At 38.0% G+C, this 21,999-nt stretch overlaps 1 protein-coding gene across 1 annotated transcript in view; it reads right to left on the bottom strand.

Annotated features, from left to right (window-relative positions):
• The window catches only part of PSME4 (proteasome activator subunit 4), a 107,902-nt gene that overhangs the window by 25,397 nt on the left and 60,506 nt on the right, over window positions 1-21,999 (bottom strand). Inside the window, 15 exon segments of the mRNA XM_070932248.1 lie at window positions 3,078-3,230; window positions 4,124-4,249; window positions 5,469-5,538; window positions 5,861-6,014; window positions 9,288-9,369; window positions 11,033-11,162; window positions 12,043-12,096; window positions 12,426-12,562; window positions 14,460-14,669; window positions 16,311-16,442; window positions 18,053-18,148; window positions 18,247-18,309; window positions 18,480-18,578; window positions 18,665-18,720; window positions 19,142-19,198. Coding sequence (XP_070788349.1) covers window positions 3,078-3,230; window positions 4,124-4,249; window positions 5,469-5,538; window positions 5,861-6,014; window positions 9,288-9,369; window positions 11,033-11,162; window positions 12,043-12,096; window positions 12,426-12,562; window positions 14,460-14,669; window positions 16,311-16,442; window positions 18,053-18,148; window positions 18,247-18,309; window positions 18,480-18,578; window positions 18,665-18,720; window positions 19,142-19,198 — 1,619 coding nt within the window.

The following is a 21,999-nucleotide window of genomic DNA, read 5'->3' as shown; positions in this document are numbered from 1 at the left end:
GGGGACTTCAGAACGTCAGAGAAAAGTTGAGGACAAGGAATATAGTCCTTCTCCGGTTTTGACGATGAAAACAACGCGTCTTGAGGAGCCGACACAGAAGATGGATCAGCGGTTGGAACCCCCATATTGGTCGTCTGGCGAGCCTTGTGGAGCAGTGATCTAAAGAGCGAAGGTCTAAACAGACCAGAGAAGGCGGGAGCATCCGGAGGGAGGTCTTCATCCTCCGAAAATTCCATGTCTTCCAACATCTCCTCCTCCCGGTCAGACTCGTCCGACGAAACTAGGGCCCGCCGAGACGGGGACTTGGAACGCGCCGGGGCCGCCGGACGGGTGGCAGACATAGGCACCAACTGAGGCTGCTGCAAAGAAGCCTGTTGTATCCCGGCAGCCAGCAGGGACGACAGCGCATTGGATAGGATGGCCTGGAAGTCCGGTGGAGCAGACAAGAGTTGACCATCTGGACCCCGAAGGCCGGCGGCAGTTGGGGTAAATGTAGCCTCCGCCCGACGTGGAGGTGGGGGAGGACTTTCGCTGAGGCCCACCGCAGAAACATCAGGTAAGGATAAAGAGGTCCTTTTGGAGAGGGCGCGATGGACACCCGAAGACTCCTTGGGAGCGGAACAAGGGTCATCCAAGGCAGGATCTATATGGGAAGCTGCAGCCCCATGAACTGCGGAAGCCTGCTCACGTGGGGCCAAAGGTTGGTCGGTTTGAAAGACAGAAGCCAACCTGGCCTGCCTGGCTCTGTCATACTGCCGCTCAAGCGCCCTGTGGCGACGCTGGGTGTCCCTATCTGCTGCCAGGGAAGGCCTGTGGCGAGACTCAGTAGATGTAGCAGCAGAACGGCCACGGGAGGTTGACCGATGTTTGGCCTGTGCTCTGGGAGGACTAGGCTCCAGTTCCGGGTCGGAGGACAAGTACGAATCCACCATTGCAAAATGCAAAAAAAGGCTCCCTTAGGCCTCAAGTCAATTAACCCTTTGTCTTCCTCCTTTTTTTTTTTTAAATATATATATATATATATATATATATGTATCTATTGAATGTTTTTTATTTTTTTTTATTTATTTTTTTTTATCTATAAAGGGAAACTAAGAAGACAACTATGTACAAAATAACCAGCAATGGCACCGGTTGAGGGTGATGGGCAAACCCTGGTTAAGCAATGGCCAACAGTGAATGTCCAGAGGCACGAGTCCAGAACTTGTCACAAAGATGCCAGGCAAGCCCTCAGACCCAGCTTCGCAGGGCAGCAAGGGGCAGAACGGGGCAAGGGTTCCAAAGGGAGGCTCCAAGGAGAAACGCCACAGAGCAAAAAAAACGCCTCAGCCACGACCAGATAGAAAGGGCGCAGAAAATGGCCGCCAACACGTTGACAAAATGGCGGCCGCAACACAAACTGATCGCCCCAGCAACAGCGGCAGCAGCGAAAGGCGGGAAAACAGGCCAGGGATAAAGAGCAGGGAAAAACGCCGCTCGTAGCGCTGGCGTCGAGACTGCTCACCACCTGCAGCGCGCAGAAACGTCTCCGGCGATCCCGCTGACGAAATGAAGGCCAGGCGAGAGGCAGCCGATCCCAGGGGAGACAGTCAGCTGGCCGATCCTCAGAGCCTGCAGGGCGAACCGTGCAACAGCTCCGGAGCCGCCCCTGAGAGAGCCAATGATAGATTCAAGGCGTGGGGGGGCAAAACGGCAAACCGCTAGCCTCGCGCCCACGCCGGCGGCTGAAGGTAATTAAGGGAACCGCCCTGAAGGGTCGGAATCCCTAGCTGCTGTCTGACAGCCGTCAGACGCTTCAGGGGAAGGCGGGCTGGCGCCCCAGAGCCGCCACTCACCCCAGGCAGCTTTCGCAAAGGCTCTCACTAACCGAAAAAATTTTAATCAAAAGAAATAAAGAAAAGCCTAAAACGGAAAATTCCCTAAAAAGGAATCCAAGGCAAGGCACGGAGAGAAAAGGAAACACACCAGTTCACAGTGACCGAGTGAAAAGACTGGGGCATTATGGGAATGGGAGGCGTGGCCACAGCATGGAGAGAGACTCTAATTAAAATATCACCCAGTCAAAGTGAAGCAAGAGGAAGAGATCCCAGCTATGGACTGCAGGAGCAGTACTCTGGAAAATACATATAAGCAAAGTCTATTTCGGTCAGAATTCATACACCTTAGTTTTAGAGGAACCAAAAAACACCACATACTGAAAGCATAGGCTGTGTTAATACTGTAGTTCAGAAAGCAAGACAGAAATATCTGTTCCATATTTAAACATCCCTAATTTCAAACTAATTATTTATATGTGTGTGTGCCTTCAAATCAATCTTTACTCCTGGAAAAGTCCCTGCAGTTTTCATGGAAGTGCCATTGCCTGCTTCCTGGGACTGAGAGGGAGAGTAACTTTTGATTGGTTCATTTGTCTAATTTCGATAGCTGCCCATTTCAATCAATGACCCTGGGCAGCTTACGATTCGAAAAAAATATTACAATTAAAATACCAAAAATATTTTAAACAATAAAAACAATAGAAACATCCAAATTAAAAATATTGTTTAATGACTGTTCAAAGTTACAACAGATTAAAAAAAAGTTACTAAAGAAATGTGTGTTTGAAATTAAACACACATCTGTCCGTGTGTGTGTGTGTGTGTGTGTGTGTGTGTGTGTGTGTGTAGGAGAGAGAGAGATCATGTGACCCTGGATTGGTGCAGCAGTCGTAAATTCAAGGATGGGTCACAAGTAACCTTTTTAAAAATCTGTCAAGGGCCACACACATATATAAAACGTTCAAGTATTTATGTAATAAATCCCTCAGATCAATATACCCTGTTTCCCCCATAATAAGACATCCCCTAATAATAAGCCCAATCGGGCTTTTGAGCGCATGGCAATAAGGCCAAGCGCTTATTTCAGGGTTCAAAAAGATATAAGACAGGGTCTTATTTTCAGGGAAACACAGTATGTACATGAAAACCACCTATTCCAGGCAAAGGAAAACATACTTTTCTTCAGTAATTCAGAATAATTCTGGTATATATAAGATCTGAATCAAATATATTTGCAAAATTCATAGAAATGTGCTCTACCTTTTCAAACGTCCAGTGTTTAGACCCTCTTATCAAACCAGCTATAATTTCAGCCACACAGCGTTGAGGACTTTCATGGGAATCTTCAGCAAGACGTTCCAAGTGTGGTTTCAATATAGGTAAGAAGGTATCATCAAAATTTCTGAACAGACCCTAGAGAAATAATACACAAATTTGATTTTAAGTCTTAATGCTTCTTATTACATTTACAAAACGGGCTAAATTGTTCTATAATGATAAATATGTTTTAAAATGTTGAATATCAACAGTAATTAGAGAGGAATGAATTTTTCCAAGCCACAAGTGTTCTGCATATATTTAATGCCTTTTTAATGCAATTTACCATAAACACTAATTGGGCCTACCATTTTCAAAATTAAATGATATACAAACCATTATTAAGAGAAAAGCACTGAAAAGCTTTAGAAAAAAGTAGTACATTTTACCATTGTCCCTAAATTATAATCTGGAAACCACATTTCCACAATTCCACATAAGTCTGAAAATTTGATTATTAAGATGTGAGGGAAATTATAAAACAATGAAACTGTATCAGAAAACCTCACTGCCTTTACACAAGCTAAACTGAGTGTAGTGTAAATGAACAAATGAGTGTGCCTGCATGTTATATGTGAGAAGGTAGTTTTTATGTTAGTTTTGCAACCATTCTAAATGGCTCTCATTATGAAAGTCTTACAGAAGGCAATACACTGAATATGATGGATTGGTTTCAATAGCGTGGCAGTTGATCAGACTTTCTTATTATCTTGTCTTATCTGCCATTAAACTAAATTTCTCCAATCTTGACAGAATGGAAAACTCTGGCTGTATACAAGCCGGAAAGAACAGTGTGTAAAGAAGGGCACTTGAGGCAGAACTTTTTTATAAATTATGATTGATAAAATTTTGATAAACCCCAGAATCAGAGCAATATTTGTGATAGAACAATCACAAAGGCTTAACTGCATGGATTTTTTGTTAAACAGCTTTATACATGGCTCAACATATTTCCTAGAAAAGAAACAAAATATTAGATAATCATTTACCTTAAAGAGGCAAAACCTTCGTGGATTAAATTTATCTTTTCCTTTTCTGTCTTCTAAAGAAAGAAACTTGATTAACTGCTCAACAAAATTAGGATCAGAAAAGTGATCATAAATGACTTGCTCTGCCTATAAAATAAAATAAACAATAATATAAATAGAATTAGAAATTGCTTACCATATCTGTTGGAAAAATATATATGGACCCCATAATTAGATACTTTAATCTTTAGATCAGAAAACCTGAAAAAATGTATAACTGATAAATTCTTGCAAGAATAAACTGTTCTTTAATTGTCAGCCTTAGAACACCTCATGCTCTCATTTTCTATGGTGCTGATGATGATGTCATCCATTCAGACTCTTGGGGGATTCTAGGGACCAGGTCTCTCCACATCTTCTGATCTTGGACTACTTGAGTTTTTCTATGCTCTGGCTGGTATCACTTTAATGATGTCCAGTCACTGTGTTCTTTCGAGGGCTGGTTTCCTTTTATCACTAAGTCTTCCAAATATAATTGCTTTCTCCAGTGAGTTCCCTCACATGACATGGCCAAAATAAGTGAGACATACAGTTTTGCAATTGTGAATATGATCTCGTTTTCTATAGAAAACTAAAATTGAATAAATATTTTTATACCTCATCTTCCTATTCCCAATTCAAAGAATTTGTGACCTGAGAAGGGACTTATTAATGTGCTGCAGAAATCAGTGTGACACTATGGTAAATTGAACCCCCACCCCACCCCCACCCTGGAAAAAAAACCTTCTGGAAAGAATCCAATCAAAAACTTCCATATATAAATGGTAATAAGAACAATATCCAGTTTAGGAATTCAGGTAATTGGAAATCATATTTCAAAGAAATCACTATTATACCAGTGCTTAAGATATTTAGCTCTCACTTTAAAAAAATCAAAAGTAATTTCATTTTTCCTAATGTAGACTGACACATGTATGCAAAACCACATGATTTCTCCAAACACCATTACTTTTTAGCTGCCTGTTCATTGTGTGAATAGATTCCAGGCAAACAGAAAATATTATTATATATTAGGCACAAAGATATAAAGAGTCAGGAGATACATCTATGATGATTCATGTAATAATTTCTTCATACTGTATTTTGATATAAGCACTAGGGCTGTATGATCCAAGCACATAATTGATTCTATTAACATATTATTATGTGCATTTGAATTCCAGTACTCTGGAATTCAGAAAACTTTGAATAATTTAAATCACTCTAAGGTTAATCACTGTTATAAAACAAAGGGGGGAAGTATATGCTGAAAGTGAAATATCAGACCAAGAGAAATTGTGAGCACATTTTTAAAATATAACATCACCTCTGAAAGTTCCTTTCTACTCCTCCCAAGTTTTGGTTGCTCTTCTGCAGAAGCATAGATTTCCATATTTCTAGAAATTGTAAGGGAAAAAAGTGAGACAATTTAAAACAATATTGAATGGCAAAATAAAAAGTACCACTTCCTGGTTCACTGTTTCAAAGTCACAATTTAGCAAGTACAAATTCAGATTCACATCTTTCTAACCTTTGTATTACCAAATATAGAAAGCGTAAAGGATTTAATATGCGGAAGAAATAAATGACTGCTCTAGCAAATCAAGCATAAGCAGGACAAGGTTTGCATCAGTAAGGCAACTTGAATGAAAGCTATGAACTGACTCTACTGACTTTCACACTATAGAAGAGGACAGGAGGACAGAAGCCAATACTTACTTAGGCCAAGTGTAGTATCCCCAATGTGTTTTTTCCACAAAATGGCAGGCCTCCCAACTTTGTTTAGTCTTTGGTAAACTAGCACTCTCATAATGCAGCCATTGGTTATCAGATCTGTCACCTGCCTGGATATTAGAAGGCTGTGGGGATCCACCTGTTTGTGAAAGAGAAAAATGCTTTTCTTCTTAAATTTATCAGTAGATGCTTGATATTCCTATTTTCTTTTTTTTTTTTCCTCTCTTTCAAAATTTTTTATTGTGTTTTTTTTTCATTTTCCAAAATTCCAATACATAATCGATCAGACAGTGTTACTTTTCCCACACAAAACAGGTTAATTATTCCTGTATATTCTATAACTCCTAAATATATATATGTATCTTAAACTTTATACTAGTCTTTATCCATTTTTAATTCGGTTATCAATCCACCTGTACCAATTATCCCACACCGTATAGTATTCAGAATCCTCTTTTTCATTTAGTTCTAATGTTAGTTTATTCATTTTGGCACAGTCGAATATTTTTTGAATAATGGATTCCTCTGGTGGTATATTGTTTCCTTTCCACTGTTGTGCATATGTTATTCTCGCTGCTGTATGTGTATGATTAAATATCCTGGTTTTTTGTCGTATTTAGTCTTTAGTACTCCCAAGAGAAAAGTTTCTGGAATCAATTCAATTTTATTATTAATTAATTCTTGTAGCCAATTTTGTATTTTACTCCAATACCTCTTCGCTTTTTTTTCTGGACCCACCAATAGTTTGTCTAATGGATTTGCTTCCACCTTGATACCAAATTCTTCTATGTCTTTTTTATATCTGGATTGTATCTGCAGGTATGGCCACCAGTCAATATGTATTCCCTGCTCACCTAGGATCTGATTACTTTTGAGTTTTCCTTGATTGTCTAGGAGCTCTTTATATCTAATCATTTTGCTAATCTCTATTGTATTGGGATATATCATAGCTTCCATGGTTGATAGCCAATTCGGGATTTTCATATACTGTTTCCTTCTAATTTCTTCCCATGTTTGTATTAATGCTTCTCTAATCTTATGTCTATGAAAGTATGTTTTTGTCTTGTTCTTTTTGTCCTACATAAAGGCGTGCCACCCTCTTTGTAGGTCATGTCCTTCCAAAGTTAGGATTCTTTGATTTCTTAGATTGACCCAATCTCTTATCCACACTAGGGTGGCCGCTTCTTTCTTTCTTTCTTTCTTTCTTTCTTTCTTTCTTTCTTTCTTTCTTTCTTTCTTTCTTTCTTTCTTTCTTTCTTCTTTCTTTCCTTCCTTCCTTCCTTTCTCTCTCTCTCTCTCTCTCTCTCTTTCTTTCTTTCCCAAGCCAGAAGTCCAAAACCTCCCCTACATCTAATGTCCTGTAGTGATCGCAATTTTATTCTTGCTTTTTTCCCAGCCCAGATAAATTTCCTAATAATTTTATTTTCTGTGAAAAAAATTTTTATCCAAAATAATGGGTATTGTTTGAAATAAATACAGTATTTTGGGCAGGATATTCATCTTGATAGATGTTATCCTGCCCAAAAGATATTCCTATTTTCATTCAGGACATATTGCTGCCCAAAATTACTGCCAGCTGTTACCAATTCACACAATTCTGAATAATTATATTTTTAAAAAACCAAAACCATGAAGCATCTGTTTCAAATAGCAACACAACTAGTACAGTCCCAGTAGGAACCAAAATATGTTAACTAATGTTCTTAAAACTAAAACAAGTACCACAATAAAACACCCATTAAAATAGTCATTTTTCTACAAATTAGTTGCTGTAAGCTAGATTGTTCATCCTTCCTTGGTATAAGATAAATGCCTAGAAAGCTGGGGAAGCTCAGATTTGGCAGGTAATTGCTAGGAAAAATTGTAATAGCCATTTCTGTACTCAAGGATAACAATCAAAGAACGATTTCAATCATAAAAAAGTTCTTAATTCTTATTTCCATCAGCATTTTTTCTAGAACTAAAATTATGAAAATATGCTATCAGTTTAGAAAACAGATTGCAGGATCCTGAAAGTCAGTTAGCTGATAAGTAGTGGATTAACCGTTTGACAACTTTTTACAAACATCTGAACGGAAGATTCACATAAACGCTGAGGACTTTAGTAAGACTTGAGGAATAGGAGACCACAATAAACAAGTTACAATCAAACTCACAGCCTGCAAATTTCAGTAAATCAAATCATAAGACTGACTACCATATTTAATATCTCCAATAGAAGAGAATCTGTAGCTGAGGGTGGAATCGTGGAGTCCTTGGTGCTCTCAGAGCTTGGCTTCTTGCTTGTAGATGTTTCATTGGCCAAGTAAGTAACATCATCAGTGCAAGTAAGTGTGGGGTTTGCTTCCTGTTTATATACAGTAAAGTGCCCTGCCAATGTTAGTGGGGATGTGGTTTTCTCCTTGGTAGGTCCTTGATTAGTGTTTTGTTTTCTGCTTGTTTGTCTGGTGCTAACCCTATTTATTGGCTGCTGGAGAGGATGTGTTCTGGTCTTTTTGTTTCCTTTTTAGCTTTTTTTATTGTTTCTTTTGAATTGTACATAGATATAGTTTATCTCTCTTATGACAGAGCTGTCTGAATGCCAAATGTCCAGGAATTCTGTAGAGTTTTTGGATTTGGCTTGGTCTAAAATGCTCAGTTTCCCGGTTGAAATTGTGGTTAAGTCTGTCTGTGTGTTGTAAGCAAATAGTTTTCATCATGTCTTCTAACTGCTAGCTGGGTTCATGGACATCCTGCTAGTTTTCTGTCCTACATAGTGGCTGTTATAGTCCTTACATTATATGCTGCAGATTTGTTTTTTGTTTGTTTTTTTCTTCTTGAAGGAGGAGTTGATTGGTTTGTGTGCTATGATGGTGCAATGTGGATGTAAATCTGTTGGCTCTTCCTGATTTGGAACCGGATAAATTTGGAAAAGGATAACATTATTATACAGCAAAAACATTTTAGAAACAACCAACATATTATTACAGCCACACATCACCACATTGGTGATCATCTGATCACCAATCCAGAAATGCTATGGAGGTCCTGGAAACTTGACATTCAGACAAATCAGCCATCAACAGGCACATAGAGATAAACCATAAAATGTCTGCAAGCAAACAAGCTCAAAGAGCACCAACAATCCCACTATTTCTGTCCCCAGTCAATAGAATACTTCCATGATGCAGCACTTCAATATTTTACCATCAATGGGAAAATTAATGTTATTAACTATGAAAATCAACTACATTTGCAATGGATATGGTGGTCAGTTAAAAAAGAAATAACACAGTTGAAACATTTGGCAGAAGAAATTGATGGCAGATACAAAGATTGCAAGTTAGCAGATGTTTAGCTCATATTTCCCTTAACATTAACTAACTTAAATTGTCATTATTGAAAGATTGTTGTTTTTCTTTAGTGCACTTACTGATTTTGAAAGGACAGATGAGCATCTTTTTGTGGGGCCTTTTCAGCTGTTTAAGGATGCCAGCCACAGCAGAGATTGCCATCTACACAGAAAAATGAGTTAGCTCATTTAAATTTAAGCAAATGAAAGGAGAAACGCAGATCCTGTTAAGATGGCACATTCTTTTCATGACTTTTCCCCTACATATAAAAACGTTGTATGTAAGGTTCAACTATATGTTGAAGTAGTCAGCATATAAAATTAATTGGGGTAAAAAAAATTACTTCATTTAGGTTTTTTTTTTAAGTTAGAACAATATAAAGATCCAGGTTTTCTAATTTCTACAGTGTTTATGTATAAGCATTTAGATTTTATTTTTTTTATTTTATTTTATTTCCAATTTATATACCGCCCTTCTCCCTAAGGACTCAGGGCGGTGTACAGCCAGAGTTAAAAACATGAAATATAAATATTAAAAAACAATTAAAATATATATAAATTTGGCCCCAAAATTAAAAATCACAAACCAATTTAAAACATTTAAAAATTTCTTCTTAAGCCAGCCCGGCTTGCTGAAAAAGTGGGTTTTAAGGGCACGGCGGAAGGCATGAGGTCTTGGATTCTCCTTATCTCTGGGGGCAACTGATTCCAGAGTGTAGGTGCCCCCACAGAGAAGGCCCTCCCCCTGGGGGTCACCAGCCTACTTTGATTGGCTGATGGCACCCTGAGGAGGCCCTCTCTGTGGGAGCGCACAGGTCAATAGGAGGTCGTCGGTAGCAGCAGGCGGTCTCGAAGATAGCTAGGCCCGATGCCATGGAGCGCTTTAAAGGTGATGACCAACACCTTGAAGCGCACCCGGAAGACCACTGGGAGCCAGTGCAGCTCGCGCAGGAGTGGTGTTACATGGGAGCACCATGCTGCTCCCGTCACTTCCCGCGCTGCTGAATTCTGGACCAGTTGGAGCCTCCGGGTGCTCTTCAAGGGAAGCCCCATGTAGAGAGCATTGCAGTAGTCAAGGCAAGAGGTGACGAGGGCGGGAGTGACTGTGCACAGAGAATCCCGATCAAGAAAGGGCCGCAACTGGCGAATCAGGTGAACCTGACAAAAGGTCCCCCGTCAGATGTTCCTCCAAGGACAGCTGCATATCCAGGAGGACTCCAGATTGCGAGCCCTTTCTGTGGGGGCCAAAGATTCGCCCCCAATAGTCAGTGATGGAGTCAACTGACTATATCGGGATCTTTACAGTCCTAAAAGTATTTCTAAATATGTGGAACTCAATATGTTAAAAGTTGTAAAAAAGTTGTCTTAAGTATTAATAGATGGATTAAAGGTCTTTTAAGGAAGGATTTTTAACTTGGTGGTAAAGCCTATTCACTGCTCATATAGAAAGCTTCAGAATTAAGTAGCTGATAATAAACAAATCCCTTGCCTAAGACTGGAAAACTAATGTCTATCAAAGACTGCAAGCTATGTAGACAAATATGATTTGTGCTTGCAAAACGGGTGGTATTTCATTGAAGACTTTCCCTATATGAGTTGGCAACTCTGTCAGCCTGCACATCTCTGGAAAAGTCTATACAGCTCAAGCAAACTCTACCTAAAAAGAAAATGGTACTCTGGAAGCACTGAAACTCATTCATAAGATCAAAAACAAATACTTTGTTTGTCATGTGAAGAAACCACATATTAGTCCACTCTAAGGAATGAATAATGGAATCAATATCTGCAAACAACTTTTACTATAATTAAACCAGTTAACATTTTACCTTGCGAACCACCAAGACATCATGATTGAGACATTCCACAAAAAAATTTATGGCTCTTACAGGTAGCACTCTGTCATCTCTTAAAAGTAGGGAGAGGAAACCAATGCCAATGTGCTCAAACTTCCAAGGGCTGGAAGAAAGAAAAGGGATTCCCAATTATACAAAATAAACTCTTAAATCTAGTACTGAATTTTCACTGAACTGGGTGGGGAATGGGATATTGTATGATCCTGAGATGGGCAACTCACTGCCTGCGTGGTACCATAAACACCGACATTCAGCAACAAAATGGCACCATGTTTGCAGCACCATGTTTTTTGTTTTATTTTTGTTCTCAAAAGTGGTCATAAGAAACAGGGGTTTCAGAGTCAAATCATTTTCTTGTCCATCTTTAATACGACTCCATCTCCCCCACAAAACCATATTTTATTTATTTATTTATTTATTTAATTTGATTTATATGCCGCCCTTCTCCGGAGACTCAGGGCGGCTTACAATGCGTTAAGCAATAGCCTTCATATTTTTGTATATTTATACAAAGTCAGCTTATTGCCCCCACAAACTGGGTCCTCATTTTACCTATCTTAGAAAGGATGGAAGGCTGAGTCAACCTTGAGCCTGGTGAGATTCAAACTTACAGTAATTGCAGACAGCTGGTGTTAATCACAATGCTTTTAGTCTGCTGAGCCACCAGGCCCTATGTATATTGCAGAAATTCAGCCATTTTGCAAAGAATATAAGCAGTATAATAAAACTTATTTTTCAGAGCATGGCTGAGGTTTTAAAGATAAACATGGTTTGTTTCTGAAGTGCTTTCTACTCTTGTTATAGATAAATTCTTTCTCCACAAAGCATTTCAAAATTGGTCCTTTCCTTTCCAATGATGTCATCTCATCCCTGGAAAGCTTCTTGCAGTCACATGACACCAATTTCTCAATGGTTGCCAACTCACAGCCCAGAAAAAAAAGCACATGAACCACATTTTGAGAAATATATATTCTCATACTTACAGATTTCTTTGATTCACACAATCCAGAAGCTTATTTACCAAATTTTCATAATTTCTGAAAAAGAAAAAGAACATTTATGTATTAACATATCTCAGCAAAAGACAGGATATCATCTATGGGCCACTGCATATTGAATGCAATTCTTTATAACAATCAGCAGACAGGAGAAACTTCTCTAAAAATACTATATATGGAACATTTCAAACGAACATCATTTGTTTGAAGAGTTTTACAATCACATTGCATTTTAACAGTCATACTAGACAAAAAGGCAACAGTCAGATATTCTCTCTGAATCAAAGTTTAAAAAGTCTTATTGTTACAAATCACAGGCTTTGGTTTCACGCAGAAAAAATGAAATTGTTAAAAGAGTCTGTACTTACTGAGAGGACTCGGCATTCCTTTCTTTCTGTCGCTGAATTCCCAGCTCAATCTCTTCTGAACTAAGGCTGGTACATTCACCGTTTTGACCCACTGACTTCTGCATGAGGACTGCAACTTCAATACATGTCTCTGGGACCTGGAGAAGTAAGGAGACATAAGAAAGATTCTGATACAACAAGTGATTATTCCCAGGGAATGATACAACATTTACAAAATGTACACTGTTACAAAAATTCAAAAGCATCACAAAATAGTATGCCAAAGTTATGTATTAACTATTTTTACTTTCAATATTCTAGAATACAGACGCAGTCAAAAGTATCAGTACCCTTCCATTTTCCCTATCCCAATTTGCTGAGTGATTGTTTATGGGGGTGAAGGCATCCATGATATAATTGAAGCAAAATGTCTATTTGAGAGAACACCAAAATCCAATTAATGTATTTTAACTGCTAAGGGGTTATCTATAATTATATCTGTGCCATTTTCATTTGTTCTATTATTTACAAAAAAAAGCAAATATAAACAAAAAAAGCAAAATGCTTACACTATGAACCATGTAATACAAAATGGTGGGTGCCATTTACTTGTGCCGGTTTCAACTTACTTCACAGCAAATTGGGATTCTTTGGAAAAAAGTATAGGCAGTCCAAGACGTATGACCACAATGGAGCCTGTCAATTACATTTGTAAGTTGTGATGGTCATAAAGCAGGTCACCGATGGAACTAGACTGATTTTATGACCTTTTTGGGAGTGGTTGTTAAGCAAACCCATTGCTTGCTATGGGGGGGGAGGGGGCTTTGCCAAAAACTAGAAGGAAAAGCTGGAAGAAACATTGTAAATTGTGGTCATACGATGATGAGATGCTGCAAATAGCCAGTTGCAAAATGCCCAAAATTTAATTACTAACTGTGGGGGGTGGCTGTCGGAACTTTGGAACCAGGTTATAAGTACCTTTAGGGGGCTCCATCACAACTTCCAACAGTCGCTAAGTGACTGGTCATAAGTTGAGAACTACCTTTGGAGGGGTATCAATACTTTTTGTCACATCCGTATTTAGCTATGACATAGTAATTCAGAAAGGGTATAAGCTGGATGAGGCCAGAGCAGATAATTTATGAAAGGTAACTGCTATTTTTTTTCTTTTAACAACTCTGTAACCCCTTGCATCGGGGTGTAGTCGGTGCAACTGAATGGAGCTGAACATTTACTGGCTGGATGCCCTTCTTGATGTCTACACGGAGCTCACAGCAGATATCTTCTCTTTGCTCCCAGAGAGAGAGAAATATCTGTCACTACCTAGGATTGAACTCACAGCCTCCTGGCAAGAGCTCCACCTTTAGGCCACCACAAAGCTCGATGAAAGATAACTGCTATTAGTATCACCATATAGATTATTTCCAAGTATGTGGAAATTATATCCTGTTTCCTGGAAAATAAGACATCCCCTGATAATAAGCCCAATCAGGCTTTAGAGCACATGTGCTAAAATAAGCCTCTCCTGAAAATTAGCCCTCCCTGAAAATATTTAAACGCAGAGCTGGAAATCAGGTAAGATAGCAAGAGGAACCCCATCTTGCTCCACACGCCCCAAAATAAGACACACACCCCCCCAAAAAAAATAAGGCCAAGCGCTTATTTTGGGTTTCAAAAAAATATAAGACAGGGTCTTATTTTCGGGGAAACACGGTAGTATCCTAATTCTTTATTATACTGAAATTTTTACATTCCAGTTTATAATCAGATTGCCAAGTATAACATTTCAAGTAAGAACTACAACCCTACCATTAATCCAAACTCACTGGCACTGGCATCTACTTCCCCACTTTCCTGTACAAGACATATAGACTTAGTCTACATCCCCAGCTATCATCAAAATTTAAGCAACATATTTATATCTATCCATGCCAGAGCATACCAAACTCACCAAATCAAACTGGCTGGACAGATACTAATAGGAGACACATGGTCCCTAAGTAAACAAACCCCATTCCTAAACAATTGTAAGTGATGTAATTATTTAATGCTTACAGTAAAATCCAGTCCTATTGTTTCATACTGCCGATGGATTTTCTCTGCAAGGTCATCAAAGAGTCTAACTATGGATGGCTTTTCCAGAGACATTGCTTTGCTAAGTCCAGAAGAGACAATTGCAGGCCAAGTTTGGACAATGCAGTCCCAATCATGAAGATTTGCCAGACATACTCCACTATGATTTCCAAGAAGGCAATACAAGGCACCCTATGGAAAAGAAATTTTAGACAGAATTATTGACATACAGCTGGAATTCTTCTCCAATTACAGTAGACTATTATATCTTTGTTTATAATAAAAGTCTGTGAAACATAAAATCAAGTGATTTCTATAGTGGTTCTACAGTAGATAGAGTCTACTCAGGATTGGCTACTAATGTCCATAACCTAAGGGTTTCACAAACCATATCTTAAAATCAATCCATCAGAAAACCGTTTCCCACAATACTATAAACAGAGGTTGCAAATATTTGTTTAAGCTTTATTGCTTTTTAATAGGACTGCATTTTATTCCTAAATAAAAGAATGAAAAGGCGGGAAGTACTTTCACATTTCTCAAATTTACAAGTCTCTAAGTAATACAAAAAGTCAGAACATACTATGAAATAAAAAATAAACATATAAAATCTAATGTGTTTTTCAGTTACTACATTAGTTAGTAATCAAACATGTCATCCTACTGACTTAATACCTAACAATAAAACCAGATCTATTTTATGGTATTTTAGAACAGGGATTTTCAATACTTGAATGTGCCAAAATTTTCATTAGTTCCAGCAACAGTGTCTGCTGCTTCTCTCTCTCAAACAGTACGTTTCCTTTTAACTGCTAAAACCTCACATATTGCCAGTTTTTAAAAGATCACTTTTGTAAGATCTCACAGAATGTTGTGAAGATAACAATGTGTTTCCAGGCACGGGGATCAGCTTGTTTGATTTGCAGCAGATTGAGATTTTTCACCATGGTTGTCATTTTATGTATTCTGGTTTATGTATTAGTATTATGATTTAAAATGTTGTTAGTCTGCCAGACTCAGTGAGTTAAGATGGATGCCATATCAATCACATTAACAAATAACCGATGGTAACTGAAATCAAAAAGCTTATTTTTGCTTCATAAACTGTTCAGAGTCAAGGTTTCAACTGTGAATATGTCAATAATAACAAATCATCCAATCACCCATACTGTATCAAAAGTGTTATTAAAATTTATATTTTTAAAATCTTTAAAAAACTCATCAGAAGAATTGAGTAGGAAACAAGTCGTAGATATACTAATCCTAATATTTGCTTTTCATATAATCCTCCTCCTCCTCTTATTTACAGAATATATAACATTCAAAATTACATTTTATCAATTTATTTAAGTTAACGTGTCCTGAATCAGCAGTGGTCACATGCTTCCTGACCAAACAGATAACTGCAGATATCATTGGAAGGGGAGGACTTTAATTTTTTAAAATCTTTTTCCTCTTCTACAGCTACTGTGAGGTAAGGGTGCTATGGGGACTCTAGAAAAAATTTTTTATTCCTATTACACCTGAAGTCTGAAAAACAACCTGAAATCACGCCACCAAAATCATGATCACATAACGGATGGATTCCAGCAACATTCTTTCACACAGTGAAAGGGGGGGGGGGAGATTATCATCCACAGTCCTCCCAATTCCTTTTCCATTCTTATTTTGAGAGGCATTACACCACCAAAAATAAGTCATTTTGACAATAAATTTTGCAAATTTATTCTGGCACTCTAAAATGGCTAAAATAGTCTCTATGGCTGGAGATTACATCTCCCCATCAATGGCACTGACAGAACCTGCTGTAAAGAAAATTAATAAATTCCTTACTTTAAATTGTTGCTGGGTGACACTGTACCCATCTGGCCTCAAAAACTCCAAAACCAAAGGAATGATGTCTCTGCAACAGAAGTTGTAAGTCCCCAAGGCTGTGAAGAAGGCTTGTTGAGCTTTGTTCCTGACCTAGGGCAAAAACACCATAGAAATACGTACAAAAGCTAAACAGAGGACAAATAAGCTTTACTTTATATAGTGATTGGTTCTGAACAGTCTTATAATCTAAAAAAGCATCTATGTTATATATTATATATAATTTTCTTATTATTTCTCTCTTGCCAGGTTCCACCTACGTAAACCAAGATATTATGCAGCCCTAGTTCAATGAAATCAGAATTCACTAGTTTCTGGGCTTTTTTTTTCCTTCTGGCAGCCAGCAGACCCTTTGCTGCCCATTGGGAGACTAAGATAGATCTATTTCGGCCTTATAAGGCCTCATCAGTTCTTATTATATATATACATTGAAACAACTTTTGTGAAATATGTTAAAAAATAAGAATCTTGTTCTGCATCTGCTTCATGGTTGTTTTTTTGACTGATTCTTAGTATTAGGAGGAATACATTCTGCATGGAATTCAATTTTGAGGAACTCTGAATCACAAATCATCTGGACAGACCTTAAGAATTTTATTGGCTTGCTTCTGTGAGTAGAAACCCACTAATGATGAGTAAAAAATTAATTTTAAAAAATGTGTTTTGCTGCTACAGATTAGAGCTGCGTTAGCTGGTCCACAGTCCTCTTCTCTACCCCCATAGTTTTTCTAAACTATTCAATTCAGTATAGTCTTTTCTCCACAGAGATAAGTGACGCAGTAGTTAGAATGCAGTATTGCAGGTTAACTATGCCCACAGCCTGGAGTTCGATTCTGGCAGGGCTCAAGGATGACTCAGCCTTCCATCCTTTGGAGGTCAATAAAATGAGGACCCAGATTGTTGGGGGCAATGTGCTGACATTGTAAACAGCTCAGAGAGTAAAGCACTAAGGGGCAGTATATAAGTCTAAGTACTATTGCCATTAATCCTCTATGCACCCACCAAGTGGCAGTTAGAAGTAGCTGCTGTGTAGGCTCAAAGTAATTACAAGGAGGCACTATGGTATAACCAAATGCTATTCAGGAAATGTTAACAAGCTCTCAAAGTAAAAACATACAAGTAGTCCTCAAGACCACAATTGAGCCCAAAATTTATGTTGTTAAATGAAACATTTATGTTGTTAAATGAAACATTTGTTAAGTGAATTTTGTCTCACTTTACGACCTATCTTGCTACATTTGTCAAGTGAATCACTGCAGCTGTTAAGTTACTAACACAATTGTTAAGTGAATCAGGCTTCCCCACTGACTTCGCTTGTCAGAAGGTCGCAAAAGGTGACCCTGGGACACTGTAACCATCAAAAATATGAAAAATTTCAAGCATCCAAAAATTTGGATGCTTGAGTTACCAAGCATCCAAATTTTGATCATGTGACCATGGGGATGCTGCAATGGTCGTAAGTGTGAAAAACAGTCATAAGTCACTTTTTTCAGTGCCGCTATAACTTTTAACTGTCTCTAAATGAACTGTTGTAAATCAAGGATTACCTGTACAGGATAACATCCCAAAGATTAAAGCTGACACAGAAAGAGTTCTCAGAATTTCAAATGAACTGCGGAATAGCACTCCATTTCTTGCAAATATCTATTTCAAAACTCCGGCCATTAATATTTCTATAAAATGAGAGAGGCCATATGGCTTACCTGGCCATATGAACTTGTAGATAAACGAAGAAGGTCCCTGATCAAATTCTGATGTACTTTTTTATATTCACAGCCTTCAACAGTGAGTGTTCTTAACTAAAGAAAAAGGAATAAATTAGATTTTTTAAATTTTATAAATGAAAGATGTAGATACTACAGATTCAGAGGCAGCCAACATACAATAGTATATTTACCTCATGCTGTAACATGACTCTGTCAATGAGCAGTGCTCTAATATGCTGTTTCTTGCCTTGAAGCTGCAAATAGGCAAATCAATTATTTATATATGGAAAAACTTTATTCAGTCCTACCTGTGATTCCTTTTTAAAAATTTCATTAATTATGAACATTAACTCCCCCTAGATTCCACCCCCTAGATTCCTTAAAGTCTTAATTGTGTAAATAAATTATTTATAGAAATACTAACCCTATTCTCCATTGATTTCTTCACCAAGTTAAAACTTTTCCACCTTGAATCAAACTCATGCTTATGTGAACCTTGGAAATGTAAGAGGTCCCCAATGATCTGTAGAACAAGAATTTGAGTTATACAGAAAAAGCCATCTATCCAACTTAATGTTTTAAAAATCACACTATAAATGTCAACTATACCTTAATGATTAGGAACAAAGACTTAGTATCATCCTCCGAGTTGTCAAGTACAAAGTCTATTACAATAAAGAAAAAAATAATTAAACAAAGCAATATAAACTAATTGTTCATAGTTACAGCACTCTTGACATATTGATGGCAAGCTAACAAGAAACAACAATACAATTTCCTTCTGTTTTTAGTAGGAAAAAAAGGATAGTCTTCAGTTTTCACCCACCACATAAAAAATGTAGTTCCCCCAACCCAAAAATGAAAGGAAGCTCCATCCATTGTCCCACATTCCACCCTGATCCATTAAACAAAACAAACTAATGAATCTCAAAACATCACAACCAAACACCCTTCATTCACTTAAACTGAAGAAGAAAGTACTTTGCTTCATATTTGATTTACTATCTGGATTTTTATAAGTCTTTTGAACTACTGTACAAATTCAGTGAAAATGAGAACAAATGGAATAATTAAAAGCACACTTACGTAGGAGTTTTCTTGTTACTTTGCAGATTCTTTCCCTGTAATTCTCTTTCGACAAATCTAAACAAATAAGGCCATTCATTATCTATAAAGTTTATAAATTACAGTGTGTCACAAGGACATGTCAAAGGGGGCAGAAACATAAAAATAAAAACAAAGGAATAGGTTTTTCTCCAGCAAAACTGTTTAAATTGTGAAAAGATTTGCATGGACCATACACATATGTAATTGCATGCGTAACATACTGTATGTATGTACCCATAAAGCTTGTATATAAAACATCCTTGTTTATTTCAGAGATAAGTTTGAAGATTCTGCACAGTACTTAGTTGTTCTTATCCCTGCATTCCTCTGGACAAAGAACTCTGATGTTATTCCTAGGATCTGTTGGAGTCACTCTTATGACTCTGTTGGAGTCATAACTCCAAGTGCTCCTTACGACCACTGGGAATACTTTGGCCTTTATTTTACGTACCCCCTCTAATTCCTCCTTCAAGTCCTACTACTTCTTTCATTATTTTTCATCCTGATGTTGCAATCACTGAGCACTGCTAGAGCTATCTCTATTGCTGTCCTTGCCTATGACCGTGAAGTCTGGTTGACTGGCTAGTATCTGCCTGGCTGCCTGGATCAGGAAGAGCCACAGGATTCTAACCTTCTTATTTTCCACAACTTTCTGTGGAATCTCCCATCAGGGTCTAGCCCATATACTTTACATATGTTACTGTACACAATACCAGCTACTTGGTTGTGCTGTTCAGTGTATTCTGTGTCTTATATCTTGGCCCTGCATGTTGTATTTTCTCTGAGGCCTCTCTGCATAGTCTGCACTTTGGGTCCTGCTTAATATGATAGGGCCCTGCTTCTATAGATATAGTGCTTAGTGCTTGTTTTTGTGCAGCCATGATCATTGCTACAGTGTTGTCTTTTAGGTCAGCCCTTTTCAGTCACTGGTAGTATTTCCCAATGCATGTCACCTCAGCTATGTCAGTGGTACATGCCATGCACAGTACTATCTTGCCATGGCACTTCCTCTGCTTGATCTTTTTCCCATGTCTGCTGCTGCTGCTGCTGCCTCAGACATTCTCTCAGGAGCTCATCTTTGGGTGCCATTTTACTGATCTACCCCTAGAAGCTCTGTGTTTTGTCCAGGGCAGGGGCTTTGACACTCACAGGACCCTGTCCAACCTCTGCACATTATAAGGAACTTCTTCACATTAAAGCTTTCATGTCCTGCTTTGGCCAGCTCATATGCAGTATATGTTTTCCATATTTTATCTTTAGCTTTTATTGATGTTATTGTAATGAATGTGATCATTGATGGTTGTTGAGTCTGGCAGCATGCAATATTAAACTCAACAAAATTATTAAAGTATTATTATCATTTTTTTCTTAAGATTCACAGAAAAAAACATAAATAAGAAGTTAGTTACTTTCTTTCTTTCAATAAGAGATCAGTGATGTCATGAACTAAGTAACAGCAGGTGGGTCAAACAAGGTTATTTTGAAAATGCTAACAAGCCGGGAAGATGGCTAACCTATAAGTAAAGTAGGTGGTTTGAAGGATGCGAATGGAAGATGGGTAACTGACGGGGAAGGGAAGGGAATCATACAGAAGTTCTTTACGGATTTATACAAGAGTGAGGAAGGGTCAGACCAAGAGTTGGAGAAATATATAGAGGGGCTGGATCTTCCAAAAGTGCCAGAAGAGGCAAGACAAATACTTAACAGGGAAATTTCAGAGAAGGAGGTGGAAGAAGCAATTGGGAGGCAGAAATTAGGGAAAACTCCGGGGACAGATGGGATTCCTATGGAATTCTATAAGGAAACTCTTGATATAGTGGGACAATATATGACTGAAGTCTTTAATGGAATCATCGTGGAGGGTCGGATCCCAAATTCCTGGACAGAGGCATATATTTCCTTGATTCCCAAGGCAGAAACAGATTCATCGCTGATCCACAATTACAGGCCTATATCCCTTTTGAATACCGATTATAAGATCTTCACTTCAATTTTAGCAGGGAGAATGAAACATTTTTTAAACCACTATATACATAGAGACCAGAATGGGTTCTTGCTACATAGACAAATAAGGGATAATGTGAGGACGATAATAGATGCAATGGAGTACTAGGAGATGTTTTCGGATAAGGAAGTAGCATTCATTTTTGTAGATGCTCAGAAGGCCTTCGATAGGGTTAGGTGGAAATTTTTGTTTGCCTTGTTAAGATAAAATGGAATTTGGAGATAATTATATACGGGCAATAAGATCGATCTACTCAATTCAAATAGCTAGAGCTTTAATTAATGGGGAAGAAACGGGTAGGATTGAAATTGGAAAAGGCACAAGACAAGGATGCCCACTGTCCCCACTTCTATTTATCTTTACACTAGAACCTCTGCTACGGGAAATTAGGAAGAATCAGGGAATAAAGGGGCTGAAGGTGAGATCTGAAGAATATAAAACTCAGGCATTCGCGGATGATTTGGTTTTTATTGTAGAGGATCCATTAGAATCACGTAAAAACTTGCTTCAGGAGATAGAGAAGTATGGTAGAGTTGCAGGTCTCCGAATCAACAAAGACAAGACGAAGATTATAATAAAGAATATGACACGAAATCGTTGGACTGAATTGGAGAGAGAATTGGACCTTCAAGTGACTAAAAGAATAAAATACTTGGGTATTTGGATGTCTTCTAAAAATGCGTCCATTATGGCAGATAATTACACAAAGTTGTTAGCCCAAACAAAGACAGACCTAGAAAAGTGGGAGCACCTGCAACTCTCCTTACTTGGTAGGATAGCTACGATTAAAACCCACGTACTTCCGAAATGGAACTACTTATTTCAGACTGCC

The sequence above is a fragment of the Pituophis catenifer genome, unplaced genomic scaffold (assembly GCF_029215685.1).
Source record: "Pituophis catenifer annectens isolate HBS135680 unplaced genomic scaffold, rPitCat1.0.hap2 SCAF_1, whole genome shotgun sequence".
NCBI classification, from domain to species: domain Eukaryota; kingdom Metazoa; phylum Chordata; class Lepidosauria; order Squamata; family Colubridae; genus Pituophis; species Pituophis catenifer.
Note: the sequence above shows the minus strand (reverse complement) of the source record. Positions and strands in the feature narration are given on the sequence as shown.